Source organism: Chiloscyllium punctatum, chromosome 45, assembly GCF_047496795.1.
Source record: "Chiloscyllium punctatum isolate Juve2018m chromosome 45, sChiPun1.3, whole genome shotgun sequence".
NCBI lineage: Eukaryota > Metazoa > Chordata > Chondrichthyes > Orectolobiformes > Hemiscylliidae > Chiloscyllium > Chiloscyllium punctatum.
This window is the reverse complement of record NC_092783.1, coordinates 11263972-11291407: the sequence shown is the minus strand read 5'-3', so window position 1 is coordinate 11291407 and position 27436 is coordinate 11263972. Positions and strand designations below refer to the sequence as shown.

General features: G+C 38.0%; 1 protein-coding gene across 1 annotated transcript; it reads right to left on the bottom strand.

The window, feature by feature from the left end:
* Positions 1-374: 374 nt before the first annotated feature.
* On the bottom strand, positions 375-27436 carry tmem183a (transmembrane protein 183A). Its single transcript, XM_072563255.1, has 8 exons — positions 27283-27436; positions 22679-22768; positions 17729-17896; positions 15205-15361; positions 8946-9126; positions 8004-8084; positions 6748-6903; positions 375-3817 (listed from the first exon to the last, which is right to left on the bottom strand). The coding sequence occupies exons 1-8, from the start codon at positions 27341-27343 to the stop codon at positions 3632-3634; spliced, it is 1080 nt and encodes a 359-aa protein (XP_072419356.1). The 5' UTR covers positions 27344-27436; the 3' UTR covers positions 375-3631.

The following is a 27436-nucleotide window of genomic DNA, read 5'->3' as shown; positions in this document are numbered from 1 at the left end:
ACTGATCATAAATTGTTTATTCAAACACGTGTACTTATAAAACTACTGAAATATTGTTTCATACTGCTATTGAAGGCAGTGTGATGAATTTCCTCAATAGCAATCGAATTAAAGAAAATTTACATGCTTAGATTTTTTTTCTCGAAAACTTGAATTTTCTCTCCCATTTTCATTTGAAGGAGAGAACGGATGTTGTCAAAAATTTAGTGTTAACAAGAAAACAAATAACTTGTTAATAAGATGTGGTCCCGATATTTGTAAACCTGATGATTTTTCCCCCCAGTAGGGAAGCAGGGCTGCTTCCATTGAAATGTTGTGCTCCACAGTAGTAGACAATATATTGTAACAAAAGTAAAAGAATTTACAAGCTCACACAATCTTATGCAAGCTTTATTAGGCTCATGAAATTGTACACAGTGTAAAAATGCAATCTATTCCTTCTGAAAATGATTTAGTTTTGCACAGAAACAGTTCAACTTTTGAAAAGTGTAACTTATTTTAAAAAAAAATGAACAGTAGGTTCACTGACTATGAAAGAAACAAATCCAAGAAATGATTTCAGGCAACCAAGCTCACTAGATGACAACCTACATCAAGATAAACATTTACTTAAAGTCCAGTTGAGGGAATCAGGTTATACTTCAGTAGATTTTACAGTACAGAAGCAATACATTGTGAGCAAATTGAACAGGTTGATCAATTCATGGATTCTGCCTCACTTATAAATATGTAGTGCTGTATTATTCGATGTTCAACAACTTAGGTCTACAAAGTATTTTCCCCACATTTGTTTCTATCCACCGAGTATATTCATTAAACATGAACTTACAGCAAGGCAACTTATTGAAAGAGACTATTTCCATTGGTGTGAAAATCTCAATTTTAAATGGGCATAGGCATTAAAATTAACTATCCAAAAATCTATTGTAGTTATTTTTAATGATCATACTTACATTCCTCCAATCAGCTCCCCTCACCAAGGAAAAGTGAATGAGTGTTTTATGTTTTTGAAAATACTAAATCTCAACTCAAATGCCAAAGTGGCAGAAAACCTGGAATGCTGTATCACAGAAAATTAAAAATACAAGTATGTCCTCTTGTTACCTCAAAATGCACCACCACCATGTAAGCTGTAAAAAAAAAAATTCATGGCTACAAATTGTTAAATTGAGCCTTGCTATTTGAAGTGCAAAAATGGATGAGCACAAGAATATTCAGATTAAAAAGACATCTTATCAAAGCAACTGGAAAATTTCTTCAAAAAAGCAAGTTCCATGTTAAATATATTATTCAGATAACTTATTTGAATATCTTGAAGATAGTGTTGCACATGGGGACCTGGTTCTCATTTAACTTAAAAATTCAATACTTGCAAGTATGAGCAATCAAACATTTCATCAAAAATGAGTTCCACTACGTTTCAATGTTTAGAATGCTTACAAGAAAAATTTAAATAACAAGAATTACATTGTTGGCAGAAACTTCACATTCATCAAGACTTTCAGCAGTTTTCAGCTATGCTGTTTTAATCGATCAATATTTTATCTTTCCCAGCAGAAAATTGTATAGTTTAATTGACAGTCTATGCTTTAAAGGCTATCACTTAAAAATAAGACTGTTATTGATATTTTCCCCTATTCACAATGCAATAATTTAAATGCCAGTCTCAGGGAACTTAGTTTCAGTAACAGAAAGAGAAATCTGAGTCAAGTGATAAGTAGAAAATTGGCACAGTAATTTTAAGAACAGGTTCACTGATTTTAAACATAGCAAAGGCCAAATAGTTTCTCCTAAAGAGAGAGTCTTTAAACATGGGCATTAACGTATGCACGTTTGTTTTGAGACCACTATTTATAATCAATCCAGAAATTAAAATTATCTTTCAGCATGCTGTTTATGCATATTTAATGAGAAATAATGCTTTAAGAACAGACGCAGAAACTACATTGGCTCTAACACAAATAACAAACTCAAAATAATTTAACTCTTAAGTTTTCACACATTGGTTTAAATGTTCATTTGGGATAAAAATGTTACTTTACGTTTCAGACTACACTGAAACATTTATATTATTAAATCCAAACAAGCTGAAATTCGTCTGTGTATATATTGGTTTTGCTTCGGAAAACAATTTTTTTTTGTCTTCAAATATTAACAAGAAACAATTATTTTCATCCATGATACTGCCTTCAATGATTATCTTTGAATTCCATAATTCCACACCTACAGAAACAAAGCCTGTTTACAAATGTAATGCCAACTTGGAAATTAACTTATTTTACTTCATTTATGGCATGTCAAATAACATTCCAAATTAGATAATCAGAATATTAATGTGCCATTACGCATTCATGTTTTAGTCTTTAGAGGATTTAAAACAGGTTTTCTGATTCAAACAATGAACTGCACCAAGCGACTATTTTGTAGTTGAAATAAGATTTGCAACCCACAAGCTTAGTTATTTTTAGAGATCTGAAAGTGTAAAACAAAAATCAGCATTTCTCAGATTGTGTATATATCAGCCACTCTTGATAATTCCTGCCCAGTGACAGTAAATAAAACTTGACATCTAACCTTTCTTTCTGAGCAAGGATCGATAAATATTTATCACTGCTCCATACTACCTATAATATGATAAGACAATTCATCTGTCAAATTACTCTACACAGCAACTAAACTGCTGATGGATTATGAAACATTCCTCCACTGTACTTGATGGAAAGTAAGAATAACTATGCCATTTTTTTTTGAGTGGGTAATATGAAAGTTTACTTCCTTACAATTAAATTTTTTTTTGAACATTTCTAAATAGGAGGGTGACGAACTAATTGCACCTTCTCCAGGTGTAATCTGGTGAACACTCCATCACTTAAACACTTGCTTTCAATTTCGTTCAATTCTGACTCTTCAGAATTAAAATGGTAGGTTGGGGGCGGGGCGCGGGGTTGGAGGGCAACATGGTCTGAAATTGAAACAGTGCTCATGCAAGAATTTTCTCAACAATAAATTGACTGCAAAGACTAATTTTTCTTGTGAGTCATAATAATCTGATACAGTGATTTTAACCTGAGTTAAATTTAATGCTCTCAGCAAAAACTCAGCTCTGTTTCTAGACAGTACTGCAACCTATTTTACAACAGTCTTTAATGGAACATTTTACAAACAGAATATTTTATATTGGCCGTCATTCAGATAAATATATGTAGTGCATTGAATGAATGCATTCTAAATGAGAGGCAAATATATGTAAGCAACTGTCCTGCCCATTGTAAATTACCGCAAGTGTTTGAAAAACAACTTCATACATTCAAGTCAAAAGTGGTCTGCACCACATCTTAGATATTCTGCAATATAAAATAAAAGCAAGTTGTGGTGTTGAACTGTGCCTTTATCTAAATTAAGATTACTTTTCTGTTTCTCAGATGTCATACTCCAATTAGTGTCAACACTTGAGCTTTCAACTTTTAGACTTCTGTTGCTAATCTTACCTTTATATAACAGAAACATAGAAATCTCAAAAAGCATTAAACTGTTGTTCTTAAAACTGAACTCATTTTCTGTATCTACCATGCAAAGCACTTTCCAGAACCCATTTTGTGTCAGCAGTTTCATATGATGTTGTGAAACAACACTAAATGCTGGCAGAAAAGGGAAACTGTGGATGCCACCAGTCCAGTAAGCGCACACTATGCACAGGGTCCAAAACAACTTGGAGTCCTTGGTCCTTTTTTGGCTTCTTTCCATGTGGAAGTGGAGAATCTTGGAACAACATCCTGACACGGTGGTGCCTCATATCAGTACTTACACTTATTGTAAACTGCAAGAGAAAAGAAAATAACACAATCTATCATGCTTTTCAAAATTTCAATGCCCCAAAGTGCATAACAGTCAATTAATACCCTGAGGCTGAGTCACTAGCGTAATGCAAGGAAAATCTGTATGACTTGTCATATTATAAAAGAAAGATAGTGTTCCAATCCATTCTGCTGAATACAAGTTTCGTAAAATAATTTCAGATGCAATGTGACTATCCTTTCAAAACATAAATCAAATGCTGACATTTGGCCTTCCATAGCTGGTTTCTCTTATGAATGGCATAGACGTCGACTCCAATAAGATGATTATGCGTCCTAAATTTGGAGGAACCATAAATATCCTGGCAAAGCGAGTCCTAAACAAATAAGGAACCTCCAATAAGCTTATATCATTGTTAAAATAAGACAAATTTGTTGAAGCTTTTCATCTTGCACTCAGCAAAACCATTTGCAAGAATACCAATGTAAAGAGGTACAGCAATTTCATACTGTACAAGAAAATGTGTTGATTCATTGGAAAATAGGTTCTGATTAGTAGAGACATTGCTATGAAGAATGCACCAGTTAGAAGATGAATGAGAGTTAACTGCTAAGGCTTTTACTTTGACTAAGTAATGTGGGCGGCATGGTGGCACAGTGGTTAGCACTGTTGCCTCACAGCGCCAGAGACCCAGGTTCAATTCCCGCCTCAGGCGACTCTGTGTGGAGTTTGCACATTCGCCCCGTGTCTGCGTGGGTTTCCTCCGGTTTCCTCCCACATTCCAAAGATGTGCAGGTCAGGTGAATTGGCCATGCTAAATTGCCCGTAGTGTTAGGTAAGGGGTATGGGTGGGTTGCGCTTCGGCAGGGCGGTGTGGACTTGTTGGGCCGAAGGGCCTGTTTCCACACTAAGTAATCTAATCTAATCTAATTCATTCATTCCTCAGAGTAATAATAGGATGCTTGTCATCTATTTTGTTCAATTAAACCAGGTGTCATAGGTATATAATTTCTTAAACACATCAGTATGCACTTCTCATACAAAACAAAATTATTGTTTGTTTACATTGGTATGCTTAGGAATTTTCTTGATGAGTAGAAAATGTGTCTTTATCAGCAGTATATAAATTCTGTACTACCAAATGACAATCTCAGATTAGGGTGTAGCTTTGCTCGCTGAGCTGTAAGTTTGATATCCAGACATTTCATTACCTGGCTAGGTAACATCAGTGGTGACCTCCAAGTGAAGCGAAGCTGTTGTCTCCTGCTTTCTATTTATAATCTTTCTCCTGGATGGGGTTCCTGGGGTTTGTAGTGATGTCATTTCCTGTTTGTTTTCTGAGGGGTTGATAGATGGCATCTAGATCGATGTGTTTGTTTATGGTGTTGTGGTTGGAGTGCCAGGCCTCTAGGAATTCTCTGGCATGTCTTTGCTTAGCCTGTCCCAGGATAGATGTGTTGTCCCAGCCGAATTGGTGGTTTTTTCCCTGCGTGTGTAGGGCCATGAGGGAGAGAGGGTCGTGTCTTTTTGTGGTGAGCTAGTGTTCGTGTATCCTGGTGGCTAACTTTCTTCCTGTTTGTCCTATGTAGTGTTTGTGGCAGTCCTTGCATGTAGACGATGTTGATTTTGTCCATGGATTGTACTGGGTCTTTTAAGTTTGTTAGTTTTTGTTTGAGAGCGTTGGTGGGTTTGTGTGCTACTAGGATTCTGAGGGGTCTTAGTAGTCTGGTTGTCATTTCTGAAACTTCTTTGATGTATGGTAAGGTGGTTAGGGTTTCTGGCTGTGTTTGGTCTGCTTGTCGTGGTTTGTTCTCGAGGAATCTGCACACTGTATTTTTTTTGAGTATCCGTTCTTCTTGAATACGTTGTATAGGTGGTTCTCCTCTGTTTTCTGAAGTTCGCCTGTGCTGCAGTGTGTGGTGTCTCGTTGGAATAGTGCTCTGATACAGCTTTGTTTGTGTGTGTTGGGATGGTTGCTGGTGTAGTTAAGTATTTGGTCAGTGTTTGTCGGTTTTCTGTATACGCAGGTTTGTAGTTCTCTGTTGTACTTTCTTTTGACTGTGACGTCCAGGAATGAGAGTTTGTTATCGGTTTCTTCCTCGTTGGTGAACTTTATGCCTGTGAGGGTGTTGTTGATGATGTTAAACGTCTCTTCTATCTTGTTTTGTTTTGTGATGACAAAGGTGTCATCTACGTAGCGGACCCAGATTACAGAATGTAATCTCAGATTACATTTAGGATTTCTATTTTGTATCATTATACAAGATAAATTTTAGTCACATTGGATGATTTCCATAGCAGACTGAAGTGACAAACAGATTAATTCTCTTTAATGATTATACATGAATAAAAGTGATACACAGTTGTTCAAATTAGCTTTAACAAAACAATATTTCAAGAACTTGGGTGCGCTTGACATCTGTTAGCCATTTAATGTTCTTTTCTTAATCCTTGTATGTTCACAGTCGATAAAAATGAAAACATTTTCCAAGTTTGCAATTCTCAAATCCGTTTTGATAGGACATCATTCTTTAAAAAAGCTTTATGAAATTTAGTATGAAGAAAGAAGCCATAACATCTAGAAAATAAAACTGTCACATGAAACAAAACCTTGAAAAGTTAGTATGAATCAAGTACTTTCAACTCCATATATAATGAAGTTTTTCTACGATAGGAATTTGTTATTTTCCTGATTATCTCATAACCTCAAGAAAACACGTGTGAAAGGTTTTCATTCAAAGATTTGGACTAAGTGATTAAGAAGGACGACATATCATTGAAAAATAGCCAGATTCCCCTGTAATAATTTTCCTTCCACAAATTATCCTTGAAATTGTAGTCAGTTTAATATGTTCTTTAATAACAGAAAGATGAAAGAAACAATACCAATTCTTATTGTAAAAAGTTTTATCATGCAGATTATTTTGTTTTGGAATATTAAAATGCTCTTACCAATGCTAGAGTCATTCCCATAACCACTGGCGTGAAGATGAAATTGAGAGTGGTTATCTGCAGCAAGTAGCAGTCTTGGTCAGGATTTGTGTGCACCTCTTTATACTGTCTTGGAAATTGAAGCCCATTTCGAGACCCATTTTTCAACTTGGGAGACTGAAGGACATAAATTAAGATATATACAAGTCATTTAAAACCAAATTGTTCCCATTGAAAACTCTAGGTCATGTACGGTAATATGGGAATCAAAGGTTTGACAGCAAATTTTGGAACATAAAACCAAAACCTCTCTGATCTGGTGAAACAGAAATAGGAATTTTGTGGATGATTTTTCCTCCTAGTCCGGGAGTGAAGAAACCAACAGTAAGATCTTACAGTGAGGTCAGCTAATACTTTGCAAAGTTGGATTGTAAGTCTCAGGCACGCATTGCATAAACCCACTGATCTAATGGGGAACTAGAAAAAGTTATCTGAAGTTCACAAAACAAGACAGTTTAGGATTTATACACAAGAACAATCTACCAATCATCAGAAATTGAGGTCACAGAGTCATAGTGTTATACAGCATGGAAGCAGACCCTTCCATCCAACTCATCCATGCTGACGAGATATCCTAAACTGCTCTAGTTCCATTTGCCAGCATTTGGCCCATATGTCTCTCAGCCCTTCTTATCCATATACCCAATGAGATGCCTTTTACATGTTGTTATTATACCAGCATCCAACACTTCTGCTGCAGCTCATTCCATATATGCACCATACACTGCATGAAAAGGTTGCCCCTCAAGTTCCTTTCATATCTTTCCCCTCTCCCCTTAAGCTTACGCTCTCTAGTTTTGGATTCTCCTCTCTTGAGCAATTCACCCCATCCATGCCCCTCATAAACCTCTATGAAGTCACCCCTCACTCTATTCAGCAAAAGCTCCCCCAGCCTATTCAGCCTCTTCCGAGAGCTCAAACCCACCAATCCCAGCAACAACCTTGTAAATCTTTTCTGAACCTTTTCAAGTTTAACAACACCTATCCCAAAGCAGGGAAACCAGAACTGAACACAATATTCCAGGAGTGGCCTAACCAATGTCCTATACAGCTGCAACATGACATCCCAACTCCTGTACTCAATGCTTTTAAAACTGAATATTTCAAGTATTCCCTATGTAGTTTGAAATATCACTTAACTGTTGTTACAGCAGGAACACAGAAAATGAAAGATTTAGAAGAAATTAACCATTAAAAACAAAACTTTAAAGGCATACCTGCTTTTTGAATTTGTAGTTGAATTCCCATCTTTGGTCTGATCTATTTCCAGTCCCCTTCTTGCACCAGTAGAGCAAGCACTGAAAATAGAACATATGATGTGCTTCATGACAAAATGTTGGATTCACATGTTAATCACATACAAACTTGTATTTTTAAATCAAAAAAAATTTGTAACTGCACAATAGTGTGCAAACTGTATTAATGTTATGCATTAAGAAAATCATTAAAAAATAGATGCTTTGGTCTTAAAAGATGCGTTGAGCTTGGTGGTTAGCTTTTGTGAATTAGCAAACTTCTGTAACCAATCGGTACAAGAATTTGTATAACTTAATTGGCCCCTTTTACTACAAGTTAGCCCTGCATCAAAAGTTTGCTTTAATTAAAACGTAAAATGGATTTGTTTTAAGTTTCAACAAATCTTTCAACAATACAGAAAAAATGTCTCATTCATGAATAAAAGATTAAGGAAGTAGTGTAATTTTAAAAATGCATGTCATAAAACTGTTAATTATTCAAAGTTCAGTACTGACTGCATTTGGAAAAGTACAATTTAGTGATTTTTTAAAAACCTAGCTCACAATTAATTTCCTCTAATGTAGATTTTTACGAAGAATATAGAGGGAATGCACAATTTAATACATCAATCACTTCATAGATATTTTTTGTAATTGCAACATTTAAATGCTATTTTAATGCATTTTTTTTTCAGTATATTAACTTCTAATAATTAAACTTCTTCAAGCAAAATAATGTCATTTCCATAACTAGATCTATCAGAAAAATGCAAAATCTGCATTTTGCAATATATTGTTAAACTAACCTAATGAAGAACACCTTGGAGTTCTTTTTAAAATCACAAGCAAAAAGGTTTAATTTAGTTGATCAGCGTTCACTGTATCAAGCAATAGTAAATATCAAAGGATTAAGTTTTGACTTACGCTACAATTCTGTAATGTATTTGGAGTTGACTCAGGAATTGCAGGTTTTTCTGATATGCGCATACGAAATGGCTCATACATGTGATACAGAGAACGGATCACACAGGCACGCAGTGAACCCAACTTTCCTATGACTTCGCGTTGCAAACGTACAGGCAAGTAAACATCTGAACAGTAGTACCTACACAAGAAGTACATTTGTGGATCAGTTAAGTGAAAGCATAGCAAAATGTCATGTTTAACTGACGTTAAAATGTAGATTCTTAATATACATATATATTGCTTAATAAACAGATACTCACCAAATAATTAATTGGTAAAATGTCTGGGAGGTACTCTGAAACAATGACTACTAAATTCTAAATTGTAGCCTTCAATTAGAAAACATTTTTTAAAAAGCCTTCAGAATAAGTCTTTTTATAACCTGTAACATGGAAAATATACATCTGCACAAACTAATTTTTGACACAAATGACTTTTGCACAATAAGCAAAACAGATCCTTTGATCCTTGGGACCAAATACTAACACAGCTCTATCTCAGGGACAGAACTTTGTTTTCTGCAATTATAGATACTAACTAGAGAACAGTCCATTTGACAGAATTTCTTTTAAAAATAGCAGATACTACAGCAATTTTGAGCATAAAGGTATGTGAAAAGACAGCTGATGATTCTAAGGAATATTTAATTTATGTTCATTCTAAAACTTAGTGCACAGTTAACCATTAAGATGGAAAAAATAGCACTTCACTATATTTTCTTAACCAGAGACCAAACAATCCAAAGCTTGTATCAACAAGTCCCTACTTATGTCCTAATTATGTTAACAAAAATTGCTTCCTAACAACTGCACTGAAATCCAAAACATTAAATTTCTAACAATCACTTATATTTCTTAAAATGTTCAGAAACATCCCTTCAATGCAAAGAGATTTTTAAGCAAATACTTCTTTAAATAAAACCCACAAGTCTGGAATGACAGCACAAAGCACATGTCCTGTACCCACTGAACATGATGCTTAAAACCTCCAATAGAATTGTTGATTATTCAATTAGTCAGTAAGGCCATCAGTCAAAATGAATTTAACTGGCAGAATGTATGTGGTAGTGATTCAATCAACTATTTAATGTTAAAGGGGAAGGGAAATGAAAATGTAATCTTATTAAAAATGATGATTTGGTTTAAATGCCCTCATCACTCTGACAATATATTTCCAGCACATTCTACACTGGGGGAAAAAAAAGGAAGCTTGATTATACTTAAGTTTGTAAAGGAACATTGGCTTCAATTGGTCCAAAGCAAGACAGTCCATAATCACCCTTGTGGGTGAGTACAGAACTATGGGACAATTTAAAAATAAGAGATCACCTGTTTAAAGTGGAAATACAGAGAAATCTTCTGAGAGGTGTTTGTCTGTGGAATTTGTTTCTCCAGACAGTGGTGGAGCCAGAGTCACTGAATATTTTAAAGGCTGAGTTGCTAACGTTCTCTTACGGATAAGCCAGTCACCATAAATATAGAGGGGCATATTCAGATCAGTCTTGATTTTATGAAATGGTGGAACTGGCTTGAGGGGCTGAACTTGCTCCTAATTCATACATTCCTATGCAACTATCACTGAAAGTTGTGCAGCTGCAGAATATTAATAATTAAAATAGACCAATTAAATCCATACAGAAAATATCCTGGGTCTGACCTGGATGAACATATTCAGTTTTAAAAGTGTCAAACAATGTATTTCAATAAAGAATTGGGTAAAGGTTATACTGCAAGCGATCAACACAAAAATTAAATTTATTTGCAGAACTCAGTTCAAATCTGCAATCACAGTCCCTGGAAGTTCAAAGCATTCTAAAACAGAATCGATTAGTTTGCGTGCAAATCAAAAGATGAAACGTGACCAAATATTTAAAATTTTGATGACCTAATCTTAAAATAGTTAAAAATGTATAAGAGCATATAAAGAATTGATTCAACTTGTAGCAAAACATTTCTTAGTTTGTAGGTCCATTGAGGTGTACTAAACATAGGGATATTATTCCCTCTAACAGCAAAGATAAATAACTAAAAGATTACACATATCCGAAATGCAAGTTTCACAAGAAACGGGAAGCTGCATTTACAGTCATTCAGACAATGAGGATTCCAAGATAACCAAACAGATGGATATGTTTTGATATGGATTTTTTGCCCTTTGGACCATTTCACGGAACTAGCCCTGATTTGTCTTTTTGCACACAAGACCTCAAGAAATAGGAACAGAAGTAGGCTATTTGACCCCTTAAGCCTACTCTGTCATTTAATAGGATCATGGCTGATCTGACATTCCACACATCCACTTTCCTGCCTTTTCCCTGTAACCCTTGATTCCCCTACGGATCACGATTCTCTCTGTCTTGAATACATACATAAGTTCTGCCCCCACAGTTTCCTGTATCAAGGCATTCTAAAGACTTACAACTCTCAGAGAATAAATTCCTCCTTATCCCTGTCTTAAATGTCACCCTTTTATTTTGAGACAACACTCTCTGGCCCTAGACTCTCCCATGCTCTCCCAGCATTTACCCTGTCAAGCCCCTTAAGAATCTTACATGTTTCAATGAGATTAACTTTCACTCTTCTAAATTCCAGTCAGTAGAGCTCCAACCGGTTTAATATTTGGTTATAAGCTAATCCCTCCATAGCAGGGATCATCCTCGTGAACATTCTCTGAATTGCCTCGAATAAAATGATATCTTTCTTTAAATAAGGGAACCAAAAATGATCAAAGTATTCCAGATGTGATCTCACCAGCACCTTGCAGAGTTACAGCAAGATTTCCCAAATCTAATACTCCAAACCTCCCTTGAAGTAAGATCCAACATTCTTTCACCTTTCTGATTATATCACCACTGTGCGCGTGGTTGGATGTTTAAGATGGTCCAAGCATCTAATTAGACAATTTGATTTAGATCAATTGAATTTGCCCTATTGTTGAAGAAAATTCTAATAAAAAATTTAAAAAGACAATATTCCACAAAGATAAAATTTGAGATACTGAGCCCTTGTGAGAAAATTGAAAGGAGACTGAAAGCTAGATCAAGCATAAAGCTTTTCTGGATATTGCAAAAGACAGCAGGAGAAGCAGAGAGGAAAGGGAATTATGGGAATAGGTTGCAAAGAATAGTGCCGAAAGGTTGCTTTGCCACTGAAAGTGGAGGAAAGACAATGGTGATGCACTGAAGTTCAAATGAGCTTTGTGTAAAGGGACAAAAACAGAAATCATGGGAGAAACTCAATAAATAGTAAACCCGAGAAGGAGAAAAGCTGATAATGGGGACCACAAGTACTTGAAAATGGATTGGCTGTGCTAAAAGCAGCCCATGGCATGCCAGGGCCTGGCTTGTGGGGGTAGATGGAGAAAATGGAAAGAGGTGTATCAAGCATTCACATTATTGAACTCGATACTGAAACACAAAAACTGCAGGGTCCTCTAGCAGAAGATGAGATGCTGTTCTTCCCGCTTGTGCTGAGCCTCACTGGAGCAGACACAAGACTGAAATCTGGGCCAGTGAACACATTTGCACATTGAAGTGGTACGCAAATGGAAACCTCAGGCCAATTTTATGGAAAGAACACAGGTGTTCTGCAAAGTAGTCACCCATTCTGCACTTCATCTCCCCAGGGTAGAATACATCACATTGTGATCAATGAATACAGTAGAATAGATTTATTGAAGTGCAGATAAATCATTGCTTTACCTGGACGGTGTCTGGAGCCTCTGCTACATTTCCTGCGATGGCATGGGAAGATGCCATGGGATTAGTGGTCCACTAAGTCCCAGAGGGAAGAATCTCTGCAAAATCGTGATAAGGGAGGGAGGAGAGTATGGGTCAGGTGGTGGCATGTACTGGAGGTGGTGGAAATGGTAGCTTATGACCCTTTGTATGTGGATACTGGTGGGATGGGGAATAACGATGAGAGATTCTATCGATGCATGGGAGGGAAGAGAAAGAATGAGGGCAGGAATGCAGGAAATGGGTCAGACAAAGCTAAGGGCCCTGTCAGCCAAGATGGCAGGGAATCCTTGATGCAGGAAAAAGTTGGACATTTCCGAGACCCTCACAGAAAGTGGAATTATCAGAATAGAATGGATTCCGGACTCAAAACATTAACTCTTTCTCTACAGATTCTGACAGACCAGAGTTTCTCCAGCAATTTGTTTTTGTTTCAGATCTTCAGCATCTGCAGTTCTTTGTTTTATTCACGTAAAGTTTAGAGGGTTGTGATCAGAATGATTTTAAATTCTAGATGTTCTTAAGAAAAGAAGGTCAGTAAGGATTGGACTTGACAGTCATGGGGCAGTTAATGTTGTTTAAAATGCAAAGGCAGGGTTCTCAGCATGTTGGAAATTTGGAGGGAATGCACACCAAGTAAGGCACTGGAGAAACCATCTGGACAGAGTCATACAGTGCGGCAACAGTCCATGCCAAATATAATCCCAAATTAAACTAGTCTCACCTGCCTGCTCTTAGTCTATGTCCCTCCAAACCTTTCCTATTCATGTACTTAACAAAGTGTCTTTTACACATTGTAACTGTGCCTACATCCACTACTTCCTTAGGAAGTTCATTTCACGTGCAAACCACCACCTGTGTAAAGAATTTGCCTCTCATGTCTTTTTTTAAATCTCTCTCCTCCCACCTTCAAAATGTGGTCCCAATCTTGAAGTCCCATCCTAGGGAAAAGACACTTACAATTAACACTATTGTAGCCCTCACGATTTTATAAACCTCGATAAGGTAACCTCTCAACCTCCCCCATTTCAGTGAAAAAAGCCCAGCCACTCTTTATAATTCAAACCTTCCACACTCAGCAACATCCTGGTAAATTTCTTCTGAGCCCTCTCTAGCTTAGTAATATTATTCCTATAACTGGGAAACCAGAGTATTCCAGAAGAGGCCTCAGCAACGTCCTGCGTAACCTTAACATGACTTCCCAATTCCTGTATTCAAAAGACTGGGCAATGAAGGCAAGCATGCTAAATGTCTTTTTAACCATCTTGTCTATGTGATAGAAACTTCAAACAATTATGTATCTGAATCCAAGGTTCCACCATTAATTGTACAAGCCCTGCCCTGGTTTGTTGTACCAAAATGCAAAACTGTGCAATTATCCAGATTGAATTCCATCTGCCATTTTTTCATGGGACACGGCTTTTGGCAGCAGTAGTTGAAAATTGTGAAGGTGTTTGTGATCTAGGATTCGAAATTCAACTTTGTACTGAAGGAACTGGAGCTGCAGTTTCTCACAGATTAGTTCAAATAATCATGTAAAAAAACTACAAGGGTATCCGGTATTGAGGTTGCACTGACATTTAGGAGAGGACAAAAAGGGATAGGCTTTAGTCTTGCCAATATGCCACCCAGAGAAATATTTATTCATCAACAACAGTGTTTGATAATTCACCCCCACAACAATCTTAACATTAAGAAAATGGCGGAAAAACAGAGCTGGATGTCTCTTCACTGTGGTTTGCACTTATAATTTCAAGTACATTATATTCAGAAACAAATTGATGCAAACAATTTACAAATGTACCTGAATCTTCAACATGATTGGTTTTGTAAGTCTGTGATAAATGGTTGTAGTTAGTGAGTTTTGAGAAAATTTGTAGCTCGAGTTGAGGTTCTGGATGTAGGGTTGCTCACGAGCTGGAAGATTTTCTTTCAGATATTTCATCACCATACTAGGTAACATCTGCAGTCAGCCTCCGGATGAAGCACTGGTGGTATAGTATGCTTTCTATTGATATGTTTGAGTTTCCTTGGGTTGATGATGTCATTTACTATGGTGACATCATTTCCTATGGTGATGTCATTTCCTGTTCTTTTTCTCAACAAACGCATCGAATTGGATCTCATTTACCACCCCTGAGAAAAAGAACAGGAAATGTCATCACCACATTAAATGACATTGGAATCCAATGAAACCCAAACACATAAATAGAAAGCGGGCTACACCACCAGTGCTTCATTCAGAGACTCGCTGAAGATGTTACCTAGTATGGTGACAAAACGTCTGAACACAAACCTTCCAGCTCAGCGAGTAAACCTGCATCCAGATGGTTATAGTTGTTGTTCACATGGTGTACTTAAAATCCAACTTAAAAAGCAAATTTTTATGTCCTTTCTTTGTGCCCCTGTAATAACAACTTCAAAGATCATCTCAGCAATTAGCAACAGTTCTCTCAACACGAAGAAATCAATGCATCTTACCTTCTGTATAACCTGGTCCAAAATGCAGCAGTACAGGTAACAGTCCAGGCATTTTTACAAATGAGAGCAAACTTGGCAACGTCCTCAGGTCGTATGTAGGATGCCAGAAATAACCAAATATCTATGGGGTACTGCTGCCCACAGTCTTCAACATTCTCTATTGGGGAAGGGAAAGAAAACATCAGTTCATTCCAGCAAGTAAAATCATATTACTCAGTGATGTCACAGCAATCAGGTGGTACAGCATGCTGCAACATTTTCTTGCATTTTGCTCCGCACAAGATCAGAGTTCAACTGTTTTTCATACTGCATTACCGTACGTCTGACAACAGTAGTCAACAGTCATTTGGAGATTAAACAATTTACCTGCTGTGCCAAACAACCACTTTTGTTCAATACTGCCTCTCAATTATGATGGAAGTTTGAGCATGCTACTTGAATTACAGGTGAAGTCCAATGGACAAGAAAACGACTGCATAGATTTTAAAAATTTTTGAAATGGATATGCATTAAAGCATGAGAACTTCCAACAGTGCAAAACTGGGAATCTATAGTCTATGAAATACCAAAAATCTTAAATAATATTGTCTGCTATCAGGATTTGTATAGCACAGCTGGTTTTGATTTGGAGGCATGGGATAGGTTGAAGACCTCATCAAACTGAACTGCATAAACCATAACTAGTCAATGGTTTAACCAGCTGCAGGGATGGAAAGACAGAAGGAAACATAGGGAGCTGCCTGTGAGCAAGGAATTAATCAGGCTTCACTTCAGGTACCTTTTATGCAATGAATGCCTGTGCAAGGAAATATGCAATTCAAACAGTGACCACAGTAATTGACATATGACTCTAGTATTAAGTGTAACAAATAAGAGAGGAGAGTTTTATTGCCCTTATTATAAAATGGACATTATAATTTGGGGGAAACAAGCTTGTCTTGGGAGGGTCTGGAGCAAAAATTATAAAATCTTGAGATATAAATATTGATAAAAGGGAACAAAAAGTTGAATCTTTTTGTCTTACACTCAACAGAACTAATATGCAAGAAATAAACTTGAAAGGAGAGATATACCATTTTATACAGCATGAAAAGAGGGTGCTGACCAGTAAGGATGCTACAAAATCTATCTTATTGGCGACCTCGTGAATAATGCCTTTGTAATTTGTTTACTGTGTAAACTTATCAATGAGATTGTACACATCAGGATTATCTCTCTCTGACGATACCTTGATCAAATCTTCACTTGTTTATTACGAAAATGCTAGAAAGGACCTATACAATTACTGTTGGCATTGACCGGTGCCCAATCTACCTCAGATTAAATTGGAAGGGGAAGATGTTTCAAAAATCTGAACAACAGGTGAAGCTTGGTGTCTCAAGCTGCTACTCTACAGGGTGTGCCTTTCTCCACGAACAGCATGCTGCTGTCAAGCCAAAGTATATTTTGCCTTTCACACAAATGAGTTATGTAACAAGAGTTTCCGTGCTGGTGTGATGCCAGATATGCAGACTGTACATCCCAGTTGGTGGCCGACCAAAACAAAAATAATAATTCTCGTTGACCATTCACAGCTGGCAACCATTCATGATAACCAGCCGTGCTTGCAAGTCACAGAAAAGTACATCTGCCATTAGACGCAATTCTGCTCTTGAAAATCATTTACTAAATAATCCAGACTGTGCTAAGAGTTACACCAGAAACCAATTTAAGATCATCAGCCTACAGCTTCCTATGCTAGAAGTTATATACATCAATAGTCAGGACTCTGTTTTATGCAGGCTAAAGGAATTTGCATATACATCATATCTTTTTCCATAAGAGAGGTCAAGGAGAGAGCCAGACTCTGCAACATCCCCATGTCATCACCCTGACCAATCAGAATCTACCTGCCTGGTCTGAGAATCAAGGCTGATAGGTTAACTATTCTTGCTTCATCTCCATGCCAACAATGGCCCAACTAATCAGCATACTCTTTCTCATGCTGAAAAAAGGAACACCATTTTATATCAGTCTGTTTCTTGGGTCCTAGTTGTAACAAGTACAAGACGAGTTAAAGCTTCAATGTCTTGTCTCCCTGAGGTAGTTTAAGTTTGTTACTACCAAGTATTTGTTTATTTTGTACTCTGTCACAAAGTGGTTAGACAAAGTTATCTGCGAAATGTGTGTTTATCTGAGGCACAATGGATGACAGAAAGGAGGGTTTCCAGGGCTTGTTAGGTAAAGAGAAAGGAACCCCATACTCCATGGAATGATATCCTAAGCTGCATGAATAAAGTGTGTTCCCTATGTCTGTTGATTGCCAGAAGTGTGTCGCAAGACCAAAGCAGAGGAGGAGACTGATGCAAATATAATTTGTGCAACATACACAATAGTGCATCAGGAGTTTTGGGCAGTCAATATATTGCATTCAGTGTATGACAAGGGGAAAATCTTAACTTTAATTGAAAATATAGCATCTGGACTTTCAGACAAATTTCTAGCTTTGTTTACAATTTGTTGTTGCGATATGAGAGTGTATTACCTTGCTGTCTTTTGCTTTTCTTCTTCCTAGAAACCTTCAAGTCATTTGAGTGACCATCAACATCTACTTCATCACTGCTGTCACAATCCAAATGATCCACAGAAACAGAGGAAAGAGCCTCTTCTGTCACAGGGACTTGAGAAGCTTCCAAACCACATAATAACTTTACTGAAATAAAACCAAATGAAATATTAGGAATCACTCATCAATGAACTATAAAAACATGAAATTTCCCAGGGTTTACAAATTTTATTTCATGCAAAACATTTTTAAATGTACGTGATCTAATTAAAGCTAGCAGTGTCACCAATATTTCAGTGATAAAGACAGTATTAATTTTTTTGTGTCTTATCCATATTGACTCTGAAAGCACACAAGGGTATACCTATAGAGGACCCTCTCTAGTGCCCTTGTCTGAGTCTGCAAAGAGAACCTTGAAAATACCCAAGATGCTAAAATTTCAGAGGTTATAGGACAGTCACCAACATTTGATAGCACAAATTAAACATATTATATTTCAATAGAAGGAGACTTATTTGTATACAATTTTTTCTAAGGAATTCTGATTCCAACTTAAATAAACATAATTCTATACAGGAAACAATCACAAATTAATCAAAATTGGCTGATTTTATTTATTTAAAACATAAGACTTAAAATGCAATCTTATACAAGTATTGTCACAGCTGTTAGCAAAATATACATTCAAATGAAACTATAAATGTGTACATGATAAGGCACTTTAACTGATATTTTCAGTGAACTGAAATTTAACAATTTCACTTTACAGTAAAAAAAACTGTTACGATTTTGAGAGAATGGCAAATAAAACTGTTTTCCAATCTTTTGTTCAATACCAGATTTAGTTCTGTAGATCCAAGCCTACAAATAAAGAAAATCCTGAAAGATACCTACTTAAGCCATACATAAAACGTCCAGCCACTCAACAGGAGCTTATCAGCAGGTTTACAGCATGTCAAGATAAATGCAGGATGTTCGCAATGACCGAGGAGTTCCGAGTTGGGGAACTACGGTTTAAGAATATGGATTAGGCTATTTAGGACCGAGATGTGAAGAAATGTTTTCAGCCAGAGTGGTAAGCCTGTGTATTTCTCTGCTACAGAAATCAGTTGAGGCGAAAGCACTGAATGTTTTCAAGAAAAAGAATCAGCTATTGCTCTTAGGGTTAAAGGGAGCAAAAGGTCTGGGGAGAAAGCGGGTAGAGGGAACTGAGTTGGATGATTAGCCACCATCATATTGAATGGCCCACTCCTGCTTCTATTTTCTATGTTCCTATAAGACTTTTACCATTGAGTGCACTATCAACCTTAAGTTGCACAAATACTCAGGGCCTTTTGCTGAAGTGTACTATGAATTTGAAACAACAACCATAAGCTTAACTCTGACAAGAGCTTTGTTACTTTCTTTAGTTACCTGGCTAGAACAGAATTTGACTATTGCTGAGAAAGATATGCTGTGGACACTTTTTTTTCTTGCTTTCATCAGGATATATGCAAGAGTTCTAAATTTCAAAGGGAATAGCAAATATATCCATGAGAAAAAGCTCCTGATTGGTTGACAGGTTGGTTCTGATTGGTTGAGGTGTCAACATAGAGAACATGCTAGAGAACAGATATCTGCCAACCTTTTGCTTAAAAATCAAAAAAGGAAAATCAACATGGGGTGGTTAAGGTTCTGCCGTGAGGAATTTACCAGGGAAATATTGTCCACATGTTGTTGTTTAACTGAAAAAAGACAATGCTTCGACATATTCATTCTGTTTGCAGAAGTACACATTGTACCCAACTATCGTTTGTTTGTAAAAGCCCAGAATATGGTACCCAACATTAATTGCAACGGTGTGATTGGGTAACACTGACTGAACACACCAGTTAAAACTGACACAGTACTAACACCTAATTTAAGATTATCAGTTTGGGTTTACACTGGATTCACTTACACTTGGTAGATTCCTTTCCCACGTGGTTGAAGACGCCCTCCAATGCATCTCGTCCACATCCCGCCCCTCCGCCCTCAGATCCCACCCTTCTAACCGTAACAAGGACAGAACCCCCCTGGTGCTCACCTTCCACCCTACGAACCTTTGCATAAATCACACCATCTGAAGACATTTCCGTCATCTCCAAACTGACCCTACCACCAGGGATATATTTCCCTCCCTACCCATTTCCGCTTTCCGCAAAGACCATTCCCTCCGTACCTACCTGGTCAGGTCCACGCCACCCAACAACCCACCCTCCCTTCCTGGCACCCTCCCCAGCCACCGCAGGAATTGCAAAACCTGCACCCGCACCTCCTCCCTCACCTCCATCCAAGGCCCTAAAGGAGCCTTCCACATCCAAAGTTTTACCTGCACATCCACCAATATCATTTATTGTCTCCTCTACATTGGTGAGACAGGATGCCTCCTAGCAGAGCACTTTAGGGAACATCTCTGGGACACCCGCATCAATCAACCACACCGCCCTGTGGCCCAACATTTCAACTCCCCCTCCCACTCTGCAGAGGACATGGAGGTCCTGGGCCTCCTCCACCGCCGCTCCCTCAACACCTGACGCCTGGAGGAAGAACGCCTCATCTTCCGCCTCGGAACACTTCAACCCCATGGCATCAATGTGGATTTCACCAGTTTCCTCATTTCCCATTCCGCCATCTCACCCCAGCTCCAACCTTCCAGCTCAGCACCACCCTCATGACCTGTCCTACCTGCCTATCTTCCTTCCCACCTATCGATTCCACCCTCCTCTCTGACCTATCACCTCCATCCTCACTCCCATTCACCTATTGTACGCTATGTTACTTTCTCCCCACCCCCACCCAGCTTCTATTCCTGATGAAGGGTTTTCGCCCGAAACGTCGATTTTCCTGCTCCTCGGATGCTGCCTGACCTGCTGTGCTTTTCCAGCACCATTCTAATCTAGACTTTGGTTTCCAGCATCTGCAGTCCTTGTTTTTACCTAGTGCTACATATATTTAGACAGAGGACCCAAACACTGCAAACAGCATGTGTCTAGGCATTAAGCCTTTTTCAATTAAACAAGAGTCTCAGGAGTAACTGATCTCTTACGCATTCCCCATGCCAGTAGCTCAACCAGTGCAAATATTCTGTGGCAATACTTCAACCAGAATCTATCTACCCACCAATCAACACACTATTCACATGCAGTATTGATTTAGTATTCTTGTGTCAGTCCTGATAAGTATAAAATGAAAAGCTTCAACAGGAGTCACTTTATTATGAATACAACTTATCAAAAGAAACCCAAGATTAGCACTCAGATAATATGTATTAAGATAATATTCCCTCCTTCAAATAATGTGTTCACATTTGTTGAGCAATTGCAATCCACAAAATTAGATTCTTCACCTTCTGATTTTTAATTTTTTTTTGTATGCCATGTGAATATCACTGGCAAGGAAAATATTTGTTGTCCATCCATTTCAGAAGGTAATTAAAATAGTGTATAGTTGAGACCAGGTAAGGATAGCAGATTTCCTTCCAAGGAATAATATTGAACCAAGTGAACTTTTATGACAATAGTCAGATATGTAACGTAAACTATTACTGTGACTAACTTGCTTTTCTAAAATTTTATCAATTGAATTTAAAGTCCAGTAGCTACAGCATTAGCCTGAGTCTCTGGAATTTGATCCAATCATCTGATTCTACCACTATGCCACTGTCTTCCTATTTAATTCTTACACTACTCATACACACCTAGAGCTTCTGGGTTTCATATGGATAACTTACGAATTTAAACTACACACAGTGGACCACTTCTGTACAGGAGACCTTCTCTTCCACTGTCAAACTTCAACAGCCCTCTACATGCTCCCAACTCAGCACATCGCTGACTCAATCATTACAAGGGGGGGGGGAGACAATGGCCTACCAGTATTATCGCTGGACTGTTAATCCTGAGACCAAGGTTTGAATTCTGCCATGGCAGATAGTGGAATTTGAATTCAATAAAGACTAAGGTGCCTGCATCGCGGACTGCTCAACAAGCAACAGAACAATAGTTAATAATTTACATAAACCACTATGATACGCCCTAATACACTGAACACAACCATTGTGGTCTATGCCAGGAATTCCTAGTTTTAACATTGTCCTGGAGGGAAGGAACAGCACAGCAGAACTACAACCTATTCAAGTATAACCACTGAATTAAGTTGATATGATTTTAAACAAACAGTGAACTACACTGGTCATTCAACAATACCAAGAGTATATCTATCCAAGTCACAAGACCATAAATTCAAGCCCAATCTAGAAGCTTCAGAACATTGTTCAGGTTAACATTCAACCATAAAACTCAAAGTACTACATAATTGCCAATGTCATGCTTCGTATGATATATTAAACCCAGGATCTAACTGTCTTCTTAGGTGCATACAAAAAAAAACCCAAGGCAGTATTTCAGGAGGAGGCGGCAATTCTCCTCATGCTGTGGTCAATATATCATGCACAATATAAATTACAACAGGTTATGCAGTCAGTCATTCACATCATGGCTCTTTGTCGAAGCTGGTTTTATGCAAACTGGCTGCCAGATTTCTTTCTCACCAAAGTGACATGATAGAATAAAAAAAACCTGTTAATGTATCACATTAGAACATTTTAAGGTTGTGAGCGATCTATATCAATAAAGTTCTTTTCTTTTAGGCTATAACATATTTTTGACAGAACACTAAATGATATAAATTTCATTTGGGGGGGAAAATGCCTCTCTCTTAAATGGTGAGGACTAGATAATTCGTTCACTTTTACACATATAGCTTGTGATAACTTATTCAGTTATCAATTTTAACCAAGTTTAATGAATAGAAGCAGAATGCAACTAGAAATATAAAACTACAAATTAAAGAGTTAGAAGTTTTACAAAATCTTAAATCATGCTTTGAAAAATATTCATACAAACCAACCTTCTTTCTGAATTGCATTCGCTACAGCTTTCTTTATTCTACCAGTCTTCACAATAGCTGGATCTGAATCGGCATAATCTGCCACAGTAACTGCAGTGGGAAACAGAAGCTAAATATTTAAACTGTAATAAATTAATACAGGAAATGAAAATGCTAAATCAAACACTTCCTGCTGAAAATACAATTACAAGTGTAATTGAGGCTCTCAATGAAGTTTGCAGAATAGGAGAATACATTTGGCAGGCTACCAATCTTACTACATTTTCCCAAGTCTCATTTGGTTCTGTCAAATGGTCTGTTACTCATCTTTTCTCTTCTGGATACAAACATTTGGAATTGGGCAGACATGCCAAATATCTCTCCCTCAGGTTAGTGAAATTGGTATTCATTTCTTAAAAGACAAATAAATGTGGAGGCATCATTAACAAGAACTAGTTGACTGAATTGAACACCATAGGAAATGAAAACAATTTTTTGCATCAAAGACATTGAATCAGTCTATTACTGACAATCCAGTATTCATTGATTATGCAGATCACCTTAACCATAATCTAGAAAATGCCAGTACTTAACAGTTTTAATAGTTGCAATTGCAGGGATTCATTTTAAAGTTACAATAAAACTACCCTCTCCATCTATTTAAACAGGATCCAAACCACTGCTGCGATCTTTTACTATAGAGTAAAATAAAACGATCTAAACTGAACAGTTCACTATTAAAGGGCAAAGTTAAGAAAACATAGAAGACCACATTCAATGAGGTTGATGTTGATTATAAAAATTAAATTGAATCTTGTCTGACTACATCAATACCACAACCTCAATCTTCATTCCAACAAAAAGCATGAAACTAAAAAGGTATAAACCGAATGTAATAGAACTGTATTAAAACAGAGAATATCAGTAGTTCAGAAACACTGCTTTTATATCTTTGGCATCAGAACTCCTTGACTGTGTAAACAATATAATTCAATTAACAGAGTATACATTATTAATTAGCAATGGACTGTGGAGTTGGTCTGTAATTAATTAATAATAAATTATAATCATAAAACATTTTGATCTTATTTGTGTCTCTCAATATAGAAATGTTAAGTTATCCATTTTCAACACACTACCTGAGAGCACAAAATGGTGTTGGGTTAGGTAACCATAAATAAAGTAGCCAACAATATACAGCACTTTTAATGCAATAAAAGATCTCAAATTCCTTCACGGAAGCCTTATCAGAAAAACCTTGAGAGAGATATTAGGATAGGAGGCAAAAACTCATCTCTGATCAAGTTTTAAGGTACGCCTTAAGGAAGGGAGAGATTGAGAAAGTAATAAAGGGACAGATATCCAGAGTATAGGTCCTAAATAGCTCAAGGCACAGCCAAAATAAACAAAAGCAAAAACTGCTGGAAAAACTCAGCGGGTCTGACAGCATCTGTGGAGAGAAAACAGAGTTAACATTTCAGGTTTGATGGCCCTCCTTCAGAACTGATTGCAGCTAGCAATAGGTGGTAAATGCTGAACATGGGTGGGGGATGACAGAGAAAGAGAAAAACAGAGCCCAGAGGGAGGCAAAGACACTTGGGGAAAGGGATGAATAATGCTATGTCAGGGAGAAAGAAAAGCTGATAATGAGGACCATAAGCAAATAAAAATTGATTGGCTATGCTAAAGCCAGCCAATGTCATGACAGGGCCTGAGATGTGGGAAGTGGGCAAAGGACAAGCAAGCTGGTGTTCAGGTTCTAAAATAATTAACTCAATATTGAGTCCTAAAGTCAGCAAGGTAGCCAAGTGGAAAATAAAATACTGTTCTTTCAGCTTATACTAAGCCTCACTAGAACACTGCAAGGGGCCAGAGACAGAAATTTGGTCAGGGAACACTGGTGTATTGAAACAGCTGGCCACTGGAAACTCAGTCATTTTTGCAGTCAGAAAATAGGTGTTCTCCAACACCGAAGGGCCCTAATAACCACAATGATGGGGAATACACAGTTGAGGAAAAAGGTGGACATTTCTGAGGCTTCTGCTGCAGAAAGTGGCATCATCAGATAGGTATGATGATGGAGAAACTGGGAGAGTGGAAAGGAGTTTTTACAGGAAGCAGGATGTGAAGATGTATAGTCAAGCATCTCTGGGAATCAGTTCATTTGTAGTTGATATGCAGCCAGCCTATCCCCAGAAATGGAAACCAAGACGTCGAGAACAGAAAGAGCAAAGTCAGAAATGGACTAGATTAAGATGACAGCCGGGTAGAAATTGGAAGTAAAATTGATTTTTTTTCCAATTCCGGAGAAGAAAGGGAAGCAGCACCAATTATGTCATCAATACACCAGATAAACAGTTGCTGGGAGGGAGGTGAGTAAAATTGGAAGAAGAATGTTCCACATAACCTACAAAAAGACAGGCACAACTGTGGCCCAGAGGAGTACCCACAACCACACCTTTGATCTGAAGAAAATGAGAGGAGTTAAAGGGTAAATTGTTCAAAGTGAGTACATACTCCACCAGGTGGAGGAGAGTAGAGGATGATGGGGACAGTTCAATCCTTTTATCCTGGAAGAAGCAGAGACCCCCCGGACCATCCTGATGGCATTTGGACATGCAACGGTATTACACATCCATGGTGAAGAGGAGACAGATGGTGCCTGTGAACAATAAATTCTGAAACTGATGTAATGCATCAGAGGACTGGACAAAGGGAAAAAGAATTGAGTCAATGTTGGAAGAGGCAAGTTCCTGGAGCAGAATAGGCAGAAAAAAAACAGAACTGTCTATGCAGTTGTTTGTGGATTTTGGGAAGAAGGCAGAAGCAGGCTGTACAGGGTTGATGTAATACATGTTTGGAGGCTGGTGGTGGAAGTGGTGGGGTCCCCAAGTAAGATGGATGACCATCACAGACACAACAGCCTGTTGTTTATTAATGGGGTCATGGTCCAGGGCACGATAGGAGGTTGTATTCAAGAGCTGGCATTCAACCTCCGTAATGTAGAGATCAGGGTTGGATCTGAGAGCATGAGTACAGTCAGAGAGAGGCAAGTTCAAATGGACAAGGGAGGCTGAGAAATTCAGGTGATTGATGTTGACAGTACTCAATAAACAGGTTGAGTGTAGACAAGTGGTATGGGGAAAGAGACCTTTTGTCCAAAAAAATGAGGAAAAGGCATTGGAAGTGTTCAACATTGTCATGCCCAAAATTCACTGAAGTGGGGTTGCAGAGGGATGAAACTAAGACCGTTGCTGAATACAGAACATTCAGCATCAATGAGCAGTACACCAGGAGGGACAGTAAATATCTGATAAGTTGTGAGGTGAAAAGGGAATGGTCAAAGAAAAGTTGGGTTTTGAAATCGGTCATACTTGATAAACTGTGGAACTAACAGGAAGCTGTGGTGCTGGGAGATCAGAGATATGCAGGATTTGAAATAAAGATAAGAATTTTAATATTGAGGTGCAATGGGACCAGGAACTGTTGGACGTGTGTGACCTGTGAGCATTAGCATTTAGAGCTCTGGATGAGTACAAGTTGCATAATCTAAGGAAAGTAAAGCAAAGCAACAATAACAGAAAATGTTGAAAATACTCAGTAGCGCAGGCAGATAATGAAAATAAAGTTGATATTTCAGGAAAAGGGCTTTTTAACAGAACTGGGACAGGTTAGAAATTTAAAAAGTGAAAAGTGGCAGTGTTGGATAAAGAACAAAACAGAGATCAGATGGAAGAAAGAAGGAAAGAATCACTACTCCATTCCCCCCCCCCAACAAAGTGGAAGTTACTGTTTGTAATTCTGCTTTTGTTTCTTTCAGCTCCTTGAAATTCATGCTTTGTTCCTTTACTTAACTCTCAGAAAACTGACAGGCCTGAAGACAGAGAACATGAAGATGATGTTTCCACTGAGATAAGACTAGGACCCAAGGGCACAATACTAGTGCAAAGAGAGGACCCTCTCTTTGGTTACAGGGAGAAGACAGGAGATTAGAGTTGTGAAACATATCAGTTACGACAAAACGGCGAGGTAAACTCGATGAACCAAATTGTCTAACTCTTCTCCTTTATATATGGTTTCATTACCATTTTCGTCCGCTTTGCCCGATCAGATTTGTGCCATTTCATTTCACCTAACATTCCCTCCATCATCTTCTTTCCACAGATGCTGTCAGACCTGCTGAGCATTTCCAGCTCATTGTGTCTTTGCGAAACTACGCCTGCCTCTCTCCTCAAAAGGTTTCTTTCGTGCAGATTGCACAATCAGGCGGGCAGTTTCACTGTGGAGCATTTCCTGGCAGAAGGACAAATCATTTACCGATGATACCTGCTTGCTGGCTCGGAGTGTCGTTGTTTCTCAGACCCATGAGCACAGCAGGAACCTGTCTGTCCCAGGCTTTACAACCAAAGCAGCAACCGAACTTGACAAGGGGGGGGGGCTCAGCTCCCTGACTGACGGCTCCTCTGTCCAATCGGAAACTTCAGAGAACAATGGACACCAATCCCAACCAATCGGGCTACGCTTTGTATAACCCCGCCCACCCCGCGCCAACAGGTTTGGATGCACTTGCAGCCGCCGCCCTCCCCCTTGAATCCCATCCCCGTTTCAATTCGCTTTCTCTCAACCTGTTTCAGAAGAAATGTTTCCGCGGTATTTCAGCCGTTTTCTGTTCCCTTTCTTTGGCATGGCGACGACAACACGAGACCGAAACACGCTATCGAGAGTTCTTCCATGTTGCGGAACCGGCAGGAGAAAAGGAAAGAAAAGAGAAAGTGATTG

Excerpts from the sequence above, each read along its gene's own strand:
- tmem183a (XM_072563255.1), bottom strand. The coding sequence starts at position 27,343 with ATGCCAAAGAAAGGGAACAGAAAACGGCTGAAATACCGCGGAAACATT. Across the intron at positions 9,127-15,204 it reads TGGACCAGGTTATACAGAAG|GTACTACTGTTCAGATGTTT; the intron begins GTAAGATGCATT and ends CTTCTTGTGTAG. Across the intron at positions 8,085-8,945 it reads ATACATTACAGAATTGTAGC|TGCTTGCTCTACTGGTGCAA; the intron begins GTAAGTCAAAAC and ends TTCTATTTTCAG.